The 15,342-nt window shown below is 37.8% G+C and overlaps 1 protein-coding gene across 2 annotated transcripts in view; it reads right to left on the minus strand.

Annotated features, from left to right (window-relative positions):
• spred1 (sprouty related EVH1 domain containing 1) overlaps positions 1 to 15,342 on the minus strand; it is a 44,263-nt gene that overhangs the window by 17,099 nt on the left and 11,822 nt on the right. For both annotated transcript variants that reach the window (XM_007888050.2, XM_007888049.2), the window contains exon 2: positions 2,205 to 2,379. In XM_007888050.2, coding sequence (XP_007886241.1) covers positions 2,205 to 2,379 — 175 coding nt within the window. The remainder of the gene's footprint in view (positions 1 to 2,204; positions 2,380 to 15,342) is intronic.

A 15,342-nucleotide genomic window follows, 5' to 3' on the forward strand; every position in this document is an offset into this window, starting at 1 on the left:
CAAAAAGAAATCATACTTAATCATCTAACCAGGGAGTCTAGATCGTTTAGCAAGTGGTCAACAATCCCAACTACTGCACCTTCAGCCATTCTTCTCCAACCACCTCCCCCCACATCAATTTCCCTCTCAGCTCAGCCAACCAATTTGTCTTTGTAAAGCATGTAGAGGTCTTCCTTACGTGAAACGAACTACACAAGTGCAAAATTGTCATCGTTGTACTCTGAACAGGTACTCATTCCAAGAATTTACTTTATTGTTGAAAGATTCTTCACATTCCACTTTGAGGAATTCTTCAGAATAAGGCATCATGAGGACCCTATTCCACGAGGATTCTCAATGTTAAGTAGTTTGTAGATTTAAGTCATACTTAATTAAAGCCTGGAGCTCATCTCTTAATTGAAGCCTCAATTTTCCTTGCAATTCCCCAGTATAGACATGCTGAGACAGTACCAAGTCAGTGCTTGCAAACCCTACTCTTCTTGATTACACTTTGTGTAAAGAAATAATTCCTGAGGTTAGTCCTAAACTTGTCCTTCAAAGCCAAGACCCGGTGCCCTCTTTTCAAGGATTAGAGTCCAAGCTTATCAGATCATTCCTTTATTACTGCAGATCAGTCTCATTCTTTTCTGCACTACTTACTCCCAGTGCTTCGGCACCCCTTATTTTGCAGTGACTAGAGTATTGAGCATAACTTCCTCGAATCTGAACTCAACTGATTTGGCAATGTAGCCCAATTCATCTTATTTTGTTGTTCATTGCAGCCTCACAATGGTGACAGTGTGAGCATTTAATCACTAATGCCACATGGATCTTTTTCAACTTCCCCTGTGTCAAGTTCACATCCACGGAACACATGTGCCTCTTTTTAATACATTTATCTTTATTAAATCTCATTTGCCGGAAATCACAAACACATAGCCAGTTAATCTCTATCTTTCTAAGATCTTTACCATCTCCTCTGATTCAGTTACAACTATTCAATTTGGGAAACAGACCAAATATTAATACTTTTTCTAAACAAGTAGGCAGGCTACCAATGTCCATGGGGTGTAAAATGGTTCCCTAAGCATGGTGTTAGCTGCAAAGTTAACTAACCAGTGGCACTGAGCCTGTAAACCCATGTAATTTAGATATACTAGGAACAGGAGAGGTCCTAGAATAATAGTTATATATTTTGTGCCAATTTTAATTTTGTTGTTCTCTTAACCCAGAATATCTAATTTTGTGGAACAATATAAGCACGGAGCCCTATTTGGTGGCTTATTGTTGCTCGTTCTAAAAAGGTCAATTTTTTAAAACAAATATCCATCAGAGGAGACCAAATGCATAAAATGTCAATGTTTAAAAGTAGGAAGACCATAGAGAGGTGCTTTTTAAAAAGGTCTAAAAGCGATGTCACATGGTGTCAGATTATCTCTTAAAAGGGATAAAAACGTCCTTGTGCTTTTTGGACGACATCCCATATTGATCATAATAATCGTTGCATTTGATACAGGACCTTATCACATTATCAAAAAGTCTCAAAGCTCTTCTCAGGATTTGCTGTGAAGTGTAGCGACTGCCATTTGTAGACAAACACGATAGCCAATATGTATTCATAGAAATAACAAATATCTGACAGAAATAACAATATGAAAATGGAATTTGTTTGATTTTAAAAATCACATTTGTCCCATGTACTGTACCATAAAACTACTGACGACATCAGGTATAGGAAACTGAGATCCTGGTCATCACCTGAACTGTTAAATATTCTATTTGAATGGTACAAAATTGGTCTGTCAAAAGAAATACAATACCCTACCATGCCAAAACTAAATTGTATAAATTGTATTTCAGGAGTATTCAGTCCAAACAATTGAAAGCATAAAATTGCTTATTGAAATCCAAAAATATAATAATACTACATGCAACAAACTGGCATAAAAGTTACAGGTGGTGAACAGTTCAATTCCAAGGTGCACAAGTCGTACCCCGACTGTACAAGTTTTTTTTAAATAACACGTTGTAAATTATTCAACATAGTTTACAGTCCCAACACAAACAAGTCTTTCATTTCAGTCTGCATCTACTAAATGTCTGCGTAAAAACATAAAGGAAACATCAAAAGAAAGTTGCAACACTATTTCATCCAAAACAAATACATTTTGAAAATGTGTTTCAAAACATAAATGAATACAAGATAGTCAAAAATTTGTTCCTACCGTTTTATCCCTGAGTCTTTCTCCACGAATAAGAAAATCATCACAGCCACTTTCATCCAGATGGATTTTAAATACAGTGACATAGCTGAGGCCACCCCCTCCCAGTGGCACCCATCCTCCACTTGAGTCATCACGGGTCATCACCACTGCTCGCACACGTGCAAAGTAACTATCACTGTGAAAAGAAGGTAGAAAGATTTCATTGCACACTCCATTTCCTAACCACTTATCTTCATAGTCCACATACAAGTTACAGCGAGAGGTGAAATGATCAGTTCCATGCCTATATACTACTGTACGTTGGTGAATGGCAAAATGCACACATTTCTCCTCCTTGTGGGGCGAAACCTTGGGCAAGTTTCCTTACTCCACAAGCCTAATAATAATCCCTCCAAAAAAACAAAACAATAATAAATTGGTCATTTTCAATCCACGACTGTCTGTGGGACACTGCTGTGCGCAATTGGCTGCCGCGTTCGCCCACAAATATACAGTTAATTCACTTTACAGTATATTCTGTGAAGCACTTTGGGATGTCTAGGAGACGTGAAAAGCGCGATATCAAATGCAAGGATCATTATTATTATTATTGTGGGGATGCACCAGACATCAGCAGAAATTTGAACTAAGGATCACCTCCCCAACATGGGGAAATTTGAGCACTCACTTGAGATTTCTTACCCACTTTACTACATATCAAACAATTTACAAAAGGCCTTTGCTGTCGACTTCAGCGAATACAAGGGCACATTGTGAGCACTGCTACAGATTAAACATGGTAACACATTTCATTTTGAGCATAATGCAATGAGTTTATTACAGCACATCAAGCTAAATTTCAATTAAGTTTCATAATTAATTAATCAGTACTGTATTCAACCACGTTCAAAATCACAATATTGAAATAATCACAACCATGTCACAATTGCTTATTTACGTTGAGATAACTAAACAATGCTCTACTTCAATGGCTGTTCTGGATGACAGCAGAAAGAGAACTCATTTCTGTGACAATCAGTCCACAGATTTCATGTAATTTGCAGCATCCCCACAAACTATGAACATTGACAGGGAATGCCCAATATTCCTGCATAAAATATAGCTATAATGACCATGTTGGAAACCAAACAAAGCCAGAGTTGGCCCAGTCTCCCTATATTTTAAACTATTTTCTCATTTTTGAAAGAAGATTCACTTGTGCATGTGCATACCATTCCTTAACCCTTCCACCATGCATTTGCCACACACAGGATAAGATACAATTTTGGCTTTATAGCAAGAGAGATAAAAACAGTTTGTCATTTGTGAACAAAAAAAAGGAAATAAAACCTGCTGATAAAAACTACTGTTTTGATAACATATTTGTGCAATTTCCTATGAGAACCAAATTAACTCAAAATATAAAACAATAGGGAAGATTAGGGAGGAATCATGTTCATTGGAATCCATTACAAACTGCAAATCCACTAAAGCAAATTATTACACAATAGCTAAGTTACACAATAGACATTCCTGACAAGTTAATATTATAATCAGTCATTTGATTATTTAATTTGAAAGATCAGATCAATACTTTAATAGGGTTAAAAACGCTGCTCAGTTAGGATCGTTGACTTCATTAAGGAATGTAGCTCTTTGGTGAAAAGGATATTGCAAGCTTGTAATATGAAACAGTACTTTTATCTCATCTTCAGAGGGATGATAAAAAGGGGGCAATCTGAGTAAAACTGTCTAAATACAGATAGGTTCACATAGTGTTAAGTCCGCTATTGATCTAATCCACATAATGTTATGCTAGCGGGTTAGTCCCAGCCGTGCTTGGTATGTTTTGGTATGCATTCATGGAGTCCCGTAGTGCAGTGGATAGCGCAAACGAGAGGATCCACGTTCGCTTCCTGGGCAGGGCGACACCTTAGGCAAGTTTCCTTACTCCACATGACTCTGTTTAGCTAACAGTAAATAAGAACCCAGGTGATAGTCGATTGGCGGATCGCTTTCCAGGTGTAGTAATCCATCCCCCCCCAAAAGATAATTTGGTACTCAATCTATGACCATTTGTGGGACACTGCTGTGCGCAATTGGCTGTTGGGTTTTGCCTCTACAAAATTCAGTCACCCCCCTTTACAATACATTCTGTGAAGCGCTTGGAGGTACCAGGGTCGAGAGTACAGTATTTTAGAGCCCATAGTGGATGTTATTTTTGTGATTGAATTTCAAAGATAAAACGTCAAAATAACAGATTTTATTTAAAAAGAAGCCTTATTAAAGTAAAAAAAAAATTTCTTATCCTTGAAACTGTAAATACCTTCAGAACAGTCTGGAAGTGTTTGTAAGTGTTGATAAGGGAAGTTACCCTATTGTCATAGTATATTTTTATTCTATGTTGTTAGATATAATACAACAATATTAGGATTTTGTCCGTTCCGACAGAGTATAGCATTCAACAGACTCAACTGCAATAGACTTTTTTTTAAACATTGTAGATAAATTATTCATTGCCTTTTACAAGCAGCTGCATAAACATACGCCTTTTCCAATGCGCATCTAGGGAGCGAGTAATGCCACTCGTACAGCAAGTGCATTTAGTACCTCTACTCAAGTCTGATTCACAGGAAACACCAGGAATCATGTCATTCACACTTGGACCTCAAGAACATCAAGGCACGAAACAAGCTGTCCTGTAAAGGGCCGCCCACCACGCTGAAGGCAGCTGCCCACCAGATAGCTGATGAGGAAACTCTGAGGGTTGGGGCGACAGCTGCTGGAAGGCGTTACCTAGATTCCAAGTTCGTGAACACATGATCGTACGTCCAGTGGCTGGAATTCACCTTGATTGGCCTGCAGAGAGGCACGCAGGTGCTGCTTAAACTCCGCATCTCCAATTGGTGAAACCATGATCAATGGGAAGGGACATGTACCCGAGCTGCGGACAGGAAGACGGAGGCAGCACTCTCACACATTTCATGCATTTCGCAAGTAGTTACTTGTGCCTAGCGTCCACCCAGTGAGTGCTGAAATCCGCGCTTGTCAGATGTTGAACGACCAACTAGTGACTGTCCTCCTTGGGGTGTGGTAGGTGGGGGTTGGTAAGTGGGGTCTCCTTGAAGCTGAACTGGCTCGAAGGTGACATGCCTGGCAATGAAATGTCACAATTGAGCCAGCCCGCTGTGGCAGGCTCAGTAGCCCCGTTCCCGAGCCAGGCAGGTTCGTAGTATTCCTGGGCACTGATAATGAAAGCACAGACAGCCTGGCTCATCGGCAGGACCTGGAAGGGCAGTTCAGTCACATGGGACAGGGAGTTATCCCACTCAGCTCCTGTTAACCCTGCAAGCTAAAGCCCCAACGGGTAGTTGGTGCTATCTGGACAAGCAGTGGGAAAGCTTCCTTGGCAGCAATATCAATGGCAAGCTATATGGTTTTAGCTGGTTAGAATCCAGCAGTTACCCCAACACACACGCTGGGATGCCCAAGCCTTGGCTTTTGCCAACCTGTGCCTAATACTTTCCAGAATTAGGTAAGTAGGATGCGTCCGTCCCTCCAGGGATAGAGCGCACATTCCATTCCAACAATCTATCTGGAATTTCCTCGTAGGTCGTATGCATGGAATTCTCAGCTTGGTTTGGATACTCTTAAGCATGATGGGTTTCCACATTTGTCAGATACCTGGCTGACCAAAAAAAAATCATTCACACTACAAGGCCAAGAGGTAGTCATCGTCTAAGTACTGACTTACCTGTAGTCATCAGTCCCCAGTTTACTTAGGCATGAATAATCCTATCACAAATTCAATACACTTTCAGCATTTCCCCTAAATCGAGTGGTGTTATCAAAGTAATTGCTCTTTGCTATTTGAATACTCTGGTTACAGGATTTATTGATGAGATAGTTGCATTCAATCCTAGACAATGTTTGAACTATGTTTGCGCTGCCTGTTCAGGTGGATATTAAATTGGTGGCACTGTTCAAAAAGAGAAAGGAGTTTCTCACAGTGTTCTGGCCAAAAATCCTCCAAATAAAATTTATCGCTAATTCCATGGCTGTTTGTGGCACAAACTGGCTTCTGCGTTTTGCCCTCAAAAATGCAGAGTCAAACCACTTTACAGTACTTTGTAAGTGCTGTGAAGCACTTTGTGACATTTTGACGACGTGATAAGGCTCTATATCAAATGCAAGGATTATTATTATTATAATCTTATTCATTCCTATGAATGCAAAAATAAATACCTGCATCCAGTATTTAATTTCTCAATGTTTACAATTGACATAAGTATGGGATCAAAAATGATCTCAATTCCCAAATATGCTGATGTCTTAAAATACATTTCTGCACTTGCATAATCTTGAGCATCTATGGTCACACTTGAAAATAAATATCTTTCAGCAGCTGCATTCACCTCAGTACTGCCAGATACCATGTCACTCCTCAGTTCTTTGGTGCTCACTGTTGATGCTGTTACTACTGGATGCTGTTCGCACGGAAGCTGATCAGAACCATTTCCTGACAGCTGCAACTGTACTATGAAACAGAAACTGATCAGAGTAGTTTAAATGTTTTGGGGTGTGCTAATAATGCTAAAATTACCTTGCAAGAGGGTGCAGCATTTAAAAAAATTCAACTCATTTAGATTATCTTCAGGTACTCTCTTTTGAAGAATTTATTTTATGTATTTAATTCTATCAACAATAACAATAACCCCAAAAATGTTTCATATTACCTTTACCTTACTGAATGCAATAAAAAATGGTTTGAAAACCTTGAAATACCCGATACTGAATGTGACCTGTGCAATTCGAGTTATATGGAGATATACACAATCTGCATTTACAAGACAACAAGTCGAAGCAAAGAACAGAAATGCTCCTGCTTCAACATGTAGTGAAATAAATCATAATTACTTTGGCTAATATTCTACTACTGCAGTATTCTCATGCTTAACTCAGGATACTTTTCTTTACCGAAAGCTGCTTAAAGAAAAATAAGTAGTTTATGGTTGACAACTGGCAACAAGTCAAGACTACTCACTTATCTCTCCGGTAGTAAAGATTGATCATAATCTAGTAAGGCTGTTAGGTACTGAACCCTATTATAATTACTCCATGCAATTTTGGCAAAATGTTTCAGAGGGTCACAAATACAACATAGGCAATACAATTTTTCAAATCCAAATCTATGCTTTCATTTTTCTCTCTATTCCTCAACATTTTAAAACAATTTGCGCCCTTCAATAGGGTAACATCTCAGAGCACTTTATAGAATTCAGGTGTTCGCAAGAACACACGATGACCTGTGGGTTCAAGCTCATAGTTTAGGCTGACACACCAATGCTGGGTAAGCGCTCCATTGTCAAGGATGCCATCCTTCAGACGAGACATTAAACCAAGGGTCCTTGCTGCCTGTTCAGGTGGACGTTAAAGGTCCTATGACACTATCGAAAAGAGAATGGAATATCACCTGTTGGCCTGGCCAACAATACTCCAGATAAAATTCACTTCACAGGATGTAACTGTGCACAATTTACCTTCTGAATTTGCCTACAGTTACAGTCAGTATACTTAACAGAAAAACACGAAGCACAATGAAATCTTTCAAAGTGATAAAGGTGCTACATCAAATGCAAATATTATATATAAAAGCAGGTCAGGCTCAGTAGTAGTGCATTGTTGGATGTAGCCCTTCGGATTAGATGTTAAACGGAGGTCCTAACAGTCTGTTCAGGTTAAAGATCCCTTGGCAATATTAAAAAGAGAAGGCAGTTTCTCCGCTGTCCTGGCCAGTAATCCCACAAATAAAAAAAAGTCACTCACATCCCAGCTGTTTGTGAGACACAGCTACCTGGAAATTAGCTGCCCCATTCACCTAAAAATACACAGTCATTATACTTTACAATAAACTTTGAAGCACTTCAAAATATTTTGAAGTGATGAGACATTGCAGCCAATGCAATTGTTATTATAGCAATAATATTACCAAGCTGGTTGATTCCTGTGTGACTCCTACTATCCTATACTAGTCTTTTAATTACATGCAAATTTCACACTTTTAAAATGGTTATGCATGACATGTTTTGGGAGTCCTGTAGCTCAGTGGTTAAAGCACTCGCTTTGCAAGTGAGAGACCTGAGTTCAATTCCAGGCAGGGCGAAACCTTGGGCAAGTTTCCTTACTCCACACGCCTAATAATAATCCCTCCAAAAACCAAAAACAATAATAAATTGGTCATTTTCAATCTATGACATATGTGGGACATTGCTGTGCGCAATTGGCTGCCGCGTTCACCCACAAATATACAGTCAATTCACTTTACAGTGTGTTCTGTGAAGCGCTTTGGGATGTCCTCCTGACATGAAAAGCGCTATATCAAATGCAAGGATTATTATTATTATTATGTTTGATTTATAAATCAGAAATCAAGACATAGATGTAGATAGAGTCATCTATATAGAGTGACCACAGTATCTGGGCCACGATATCAGTGCCACTAGGCTTATTAAAGCACAATCAGACCCAAACATGCTACAGCCAACATTGTACGTTGCCTAATATGTCACACAATGTCACCCTCCTCCTCTTCCTCCTACTAAAGCTGCTGGAGTATTAATTTCATGCAAATATAGACGGGCCTTAAACATACTTCTCAGCAATGATAAAACCGATTACAGAACAATTATAGTCTCCTGCTGAATAATATGGTTTAACTGTCATGATTAGCATCCAACTTAGTTTCACGTTCCTAAAGATGATGTTTACCCATACTCCATATTACGGAGTGAAGTTGCTTGATAATCGATTAGCCTAAGTGCTCTGAGACACCATCCGGCGTGGAGTGTGCCATATAAATCCAAGTTGTTGTTGTTGAGTAGCCCATTGGTACGAGTGCAATATTTTAGCAAAGGTAGCCTAAAAATGGATAAGGTAAATAAATCAAGAATCTGTTCAAAATTGGTGTTAGGAAACCATAGCAAATTCACACACAGCACAAACAACCACCATTAAACTTTGCCAAGTCATTAAAAACACTGCTGTGTTTACTTATAGGTCAATTTCTATCAAATAAATTTGTCATTCTTGACTCCAGCTTTTGTGAACAAACCAATAGCAACTTCTATGCTGCTCATCTTTCTAATAGACTGTCATTTATAGTACATATCCAAACCATTCTTAATTTGCCATCAATACCCCTGGTCTTTGAAATGGTGATTTATTCCATTCTGGCAATTAGAGATGGAATTCCAGAAATAAATCACTTGTTGCCAACATAAATACAGTACAACCTGTCTATCTGTTCAATTGCAAGAGATTTCATGCCAAGGTCAATACATTGGCAGAGCAGTATAAATGATCAGATTCATGCATCATTTGGTGTGAAGTTGGACACCTGCACTGAATATTGTTTATGTAAAACATCACCTAATACTGCAAAATAAACAATTTTCAACTGTATGGTTTCATCTGAAATTGTATGAGCCAGTTGTTATTCATTTACAAATCATTTATCAATTTTATGAGCCAATTAAAATGTAATCAGCTAACACATATTGCACTAACACAAGTTACTTGCGCAGTCATTTAATCTACAGTCCCCAAACCAAATATAAACATTTTGAAACAAGCAAAATCGTTATGAAGTACATCAAAGTACATGTTTCTTTTTATAATATCTATTATATTCATAACATACTACTTTAAAAAGTCTCAGTAAATTAAGGAGCATAGGAACAAAAATAGGTCAGTCAGCCAATCAACCCTATCCTACCATTGTATTAGATCATGGCAGATATTTTTATTTAACTAAATGCATCTCAAATTTGTTCCAGTCAATTCTCATTAAACTAGAGTTCTTTGGCCCTCGTATCACTTTAGGATTTTTAAGCAACATTTTTACATATCCTTCACTGCATATTCCCTAAAAAGGAGATTCCTAGTTTTCCAGTAACTAATTTTTTTCTATTAAATTTACATTTATAGTTATTTAGTTAAACATAGAATACCCTATTTAAAACATGACATGTTTTGCAAATAGTGACTGATCGAGGAAGTGAGACCACAAATAAGGAAAGCAGAAGTAGATCCACAGTTTTTAAAAAAAACTTTTGGGGGTGTGCTCCAAGATAACACAATGAATTGGACCACACCCACAGCAGTGCATTGGAGTGCCAGCCTAGACTATAGGAGTTCAATGTCCCAATTGTAGGTTTTAACCCACAACATTCTGACTCAGAGGCGAGAATGCCATCATCTGATTCAGGTTGACACCAGAAAAATGTAATTGACGTTTTTTGGAGTATGTTTATTTTTTGAGTCCACTATATTCCTATATATCTGTTAGCCCTATTTGCACACAGAATTGGTTTACAATTACAAATTACAAATTGTATTGAAACATAATGCTGCACATAGATTCAGAGAAGGGCTAAACGTTAGACACAAAACTAAGATGCAAAACTTCACAGTGTGCATGAGGTGCACACACACACACGCGCACGTATACACACGTGAAATCATTAGCTTCAAAATGATTTTTCCTAAAGAATGATCAAAACTTTTGGCATTTACGCATAATTAATCCACATTTTCTTGCATAACCCCATAAATGCTGATGTTCATAAAATTAAGACACTAAACACTGATGCTAATCCTGAAGTATTTCAAAGAAGTAAAACTTTCAAAGAACATGCACCATGCCCAATCTTGAAACTCTTCAAATTGCTCTTCCAACATTTTCTTTGGAATTATCACCCAATTATGAACATGGAATAATTTCACATTCTTGCAACAGTTAATGTTGGTAGTGGGAGGAAAAATTGCAGGAAAGTACATCCCCCAGTGTGAAAGGCACTATACCAAATGCAAGGATTATTATCAGTAGTAGTAGGATTAGGATTACTACATCAGTTTCCGAAATTTAGAAATAAATCGGTAAAGTTATTCTTGAATCTGATATTTTTCTTTACTACTTAAAATCATTCTTGAATCTACCCTGAATGTTATTTTTTTTCAGGTTTGACAACTGATCTGAGCCATCTTACTGTTTTAGTTCTGTTAACTTCCTCTTGTAAGGCCTCCCTGTGGTTCAGACTTCCCTCCTACAGAATCAGTTCCGTTAACTACTAATGATCCAAGACAAGTCCGACCATGAATTATGGGTATAGGTTCCGCCATTCGCAAAACACCTATTTTAAAAACTGTTCAATAGTCAAAGAAAACCCTTGGGTATTCAATTGTAATTACATGACAATGCAACCACAAATTCAAAAACTAGTATTGTATTTAATATAACAGTTTGTCTCCCCCTCTTCCCCACAAAATAACTCATGTTGACAAAATAATTTTGACCTCTTCATTACTTCAGATTCAGTTCCCCACAGCATCCTCTACAAAATGCGCAAGCATACTTAACTTAAAATTATGAATAGAGAACTACACAAATACAGATTAGATAGTCTTTCAAACACAGATTAGACAGTTTTCTTTTAGGAAATAACTATGGGATATAGTACACAGGTAGTTTGGGACATAAGTACTTGCGACTCCCAGGAAGGTGGAAGGCGAACTAGATGGACCTTGGTCTTTTTTCGTCTAGCTCTTATGTTCTTAAATACAAAATTAACAAGCCTCAAGCAAATAAAGAACTGCAGCAATCTCCTCTTACGCTCTCCCCTTCCACAGCGGTAGACAACAACAACAACTTACATTTATATAGCACCCTTCACATGGGGTAGAATCTCGGAGTGTGGTCATTAAGAGTCCCAAATAGCCATTCATGTTTTGTGAATGCTGTACTTTTTTTAAAAAAAGCTGTATATTAAATCTCCAGTCAAGATCAAAAATTAAGATTATAGCAGATAATTAAATAGTGTATACAAAATAGTAGATTTCATGGACAATGGGAACATCTGAGAAATAAAACCAGTCAAAATTTAAAAACAGATTGCAATGTTGATTAACATCCTGGGAGGTTTTCTATGCTCAATTATTTTTATAGGGCAAAGAAATTCAGTTTCACCTTCTTGGAAACTGTTAACCTTTCTTTATAACTTCCCTTGACAGATTAAATTGGAGAGATTGCAGGACAGTAAAACTTGGACTGGAATGAGTAGGTTTCTTTGGCCAAAAGGTCTTTTACTTTAGAAACACTCCATGAGCCACATTCTAAATCTATCCCTCCTCTATATAAAGGAATATATTCAAATATTGCAGATTATCCAGCATTGCATTAAAATTGTACAGAAATACTATAACCAAACCTCACTACAAAACAGAAAGGCTTTTGAAAAGATTAAATAAATGGTGCACTTTGCTAATGGATTTTAAGCTTTCCGAGTTGATAGTTTTGAATAATATTATACTTTACCAATTGAAAATGAATTGAAATATGCTCCCCTGACTGTAAAAAACACTGCCTGATTTAGCTTTAAACTGGAATATCAAAGGCTTGATTTCTGGCCTTTGCTGAGGCAGGCGATCAGAGCTGTGCAGCTCTGTTGCTAAAAATCACCTTGGCACCGTTAGCCAGTACCCCAACACACACTCTGGGATCCCCAAGACTTGACTCTTGCCAACCTGCACCTAATACTTCCTGGAATTAGATAAGCAGGATGTGCCCTCCAGGGAGAGAGTGTGCATTCCATTCCAACAATCTATCTCTGTTTTTTCCATGTGTTCATGGGATGCATGGAAATCTCAGCTTGGTTTGCAGACTCTTAAGCATGGTGATGGGTTTCCACATGTGTCAAATACCCGACTGACCAAATAAAAATAGCCAATGAGGGAAGGGTAAGCACTTCAGAGATATCCAGTGTAATCCAATGATTCCTGCTGGAAATGCATATGTGAGAACCTACGGTGAGAACATAATTAGACACAACTGAATAGCTTGCTGACACTCTCAGTCAAACCTCATACAAAAGAATAGCCACTCTGGTGAGCTAGAGAAGCCATGCAAGCAACCATGCCTCAGCAACTCAGGGCTACATTTGAAATCTGTCTTCAAGGATTCGTGTGTTCTCTACAGCAGGTGGAGGTGTGTAACCAGAGGAATGCTTGAGGGCCTGTAAATCAGAAATGCCTACAAGAGAAGCATTCACAATGTAGTTCAGGAGCAATTAAAACGAGATATAACTTGTTAAAGGATAAAGTATTCAATGACAATATAACAATGATCGGAATATTAAAAAAACTTTAAAGATCATTTGCAGAACTAATAGAGGGCTTTTCAAATATACAGATTCTTGATATAGTATAAAATACTGGTCCACTTATAATCAATAGGAGCAACTGAAATTAACTGCGAACAGGGTTTTTGTTTTGCATGAGTTTACTGAGGAAAAAAGTGAGAATGTGTCAGATCAGATTTCCAGGGATGATAGAGGGAGGAGCAGATCATCGATGTGCGAGTAATTGAGATAATGTTATAAAGTCCCTGCTCATGAAATGCATAAAACACCAGATTTAGACACCACCTGTTCATGGATTTTGAAAGAAGTGGGAGCAGAAATCATAAATGCTTTACATTAAAATGTTAAGTAACTGAAGGCTATTGGTAGCAGAGCCTTCAGGCACTATGTCCTCACCCTCTGGAACTTCTTTCCTCAACCCTTTTATCTCCTCCCTCCCCCACATCATCTTCAAAAGCCACCTAAAAACTACCACTTTGACTGTGCATACAGTAATCTCCTTCCCCCACCCCCACTCAGTCTGGAACTATCTCTGCAAAGAGCTCGATAATTACTCTATGTGAAGGGCGCTTCATAAAATGCAAGCTGTTAAACGTTCAATGGATTTGGGCGATTTCTAAGGCTAAAAGTTATCACACATAATTCCGTTACACCACGTTTAAGAGAGTAAAAACAGTCAAACACAAACTAGTCTAGTTTCCAAGCAGAAAATCTGTTGTAGGAAACACCTCTGAATATTTAAATGGAATATAGTAAGCAAAACACAAGAAATGGCAGTCATGCTCAAGTGACCTGATAGGAAAGCTTATCTGATAACATTACCATACCAGATAAAGAAAATATTGCATACTGTACTTACATTTTCAAAACGCTTTTGTCAACATCCACTTCAAAGATTAATATCTGCAGGTTCATGGAATGGGGGTTAAATACTGCTTTAAACAGAAAATTGGCCTAAACTCCAAGGCTGATGGCAGGTCTACAGAAATCCTCAGTTGTGTGGACTGTCTATGTTTTCAAATCACGCATTGCACCAATACCGAAGACTGGAGGCAGGCCAAATGAGGAACAATATAATCAAATTTAAAATAAGATCTTTTAGGAAACATGCTGCATATTGACCAGGAAAGTGATTGGGGGTTATTGTAGAAAAAAAGCTCAAAGCACAGGAATAATTTTTCACCCCACACCCAAAGAAATTAAAAATGTTGCTGTTAATCTTTTATCTTCCAACTTGTCAACTCCCATGTACCGCTGAGGAGAATCCATAAGGAGAGCCATGATTTTGACCTGAAGAATATAGTTCAGTAAAGTGAAATCTGTAGCTACATTCCATAAGATAAACCACAAATGAGCACTTCAATGTAAGCTTGCCTTTGCACCTTGGTCTCAAATAGAGCCACTTTTATAACTGTAGTAGCAATTTTAAAAAACTGAGGAGGTTCCACTGAAACATTTCTGTATGTTTTAATTCTATAGGAACATACACCACATCTCCTGTAAACCTTCAGAGATTTTTTTTTCATATAATCTATTTCTATTTGTCAAATACATTCAACTTCCATTCAAAAAAGTATAAAGCCTTAAATCATAACTGTGCTTCCCACAGCCTTAAATCATAGGAACCATTCATTTAGCAATTCAAAACTTTTCAGTAAGCACCCATGAATCAGGTGGATCGTGAAATACCTTGTTTTTTTAACTCTGTATTTCTAATATTAATATCAGTACTTATAGTATCTAGTTACCTGGAAGTACCCTATCAGGTGTGCCACAGTCACATGTAGAAATCCTCCCGAAGTTAAATTGTTTTTTAAAAAAGCTACTCATTAAATGTAATTGCATTCATCATACTAAAATGAGACCAATAATACACGAGTTGTCAATTCAGACTTTGCAAGTCAAACCACCAAAAGAACCTATATCCTAAATCTCCAACATAATCGTACCAGTCACTCAACAAC

This window comes from Callorhinchus milii, unplaced genomic scaffold (genome assembly GCF_018977255.1).
Source record: "Callorhinchus milii isolate IMCB2004 unplaced genomic scaffold, IMCB_Cmil_1.0 Scaffold9, whole genome shotgun sequence".
Lineage (NCBI taxonomy): Eukaryota > Metazoa > Chordata > Chondrichthyes > Chimaeriformes > Callorhinchidae > Callorhinchus > Callorhinchus milii.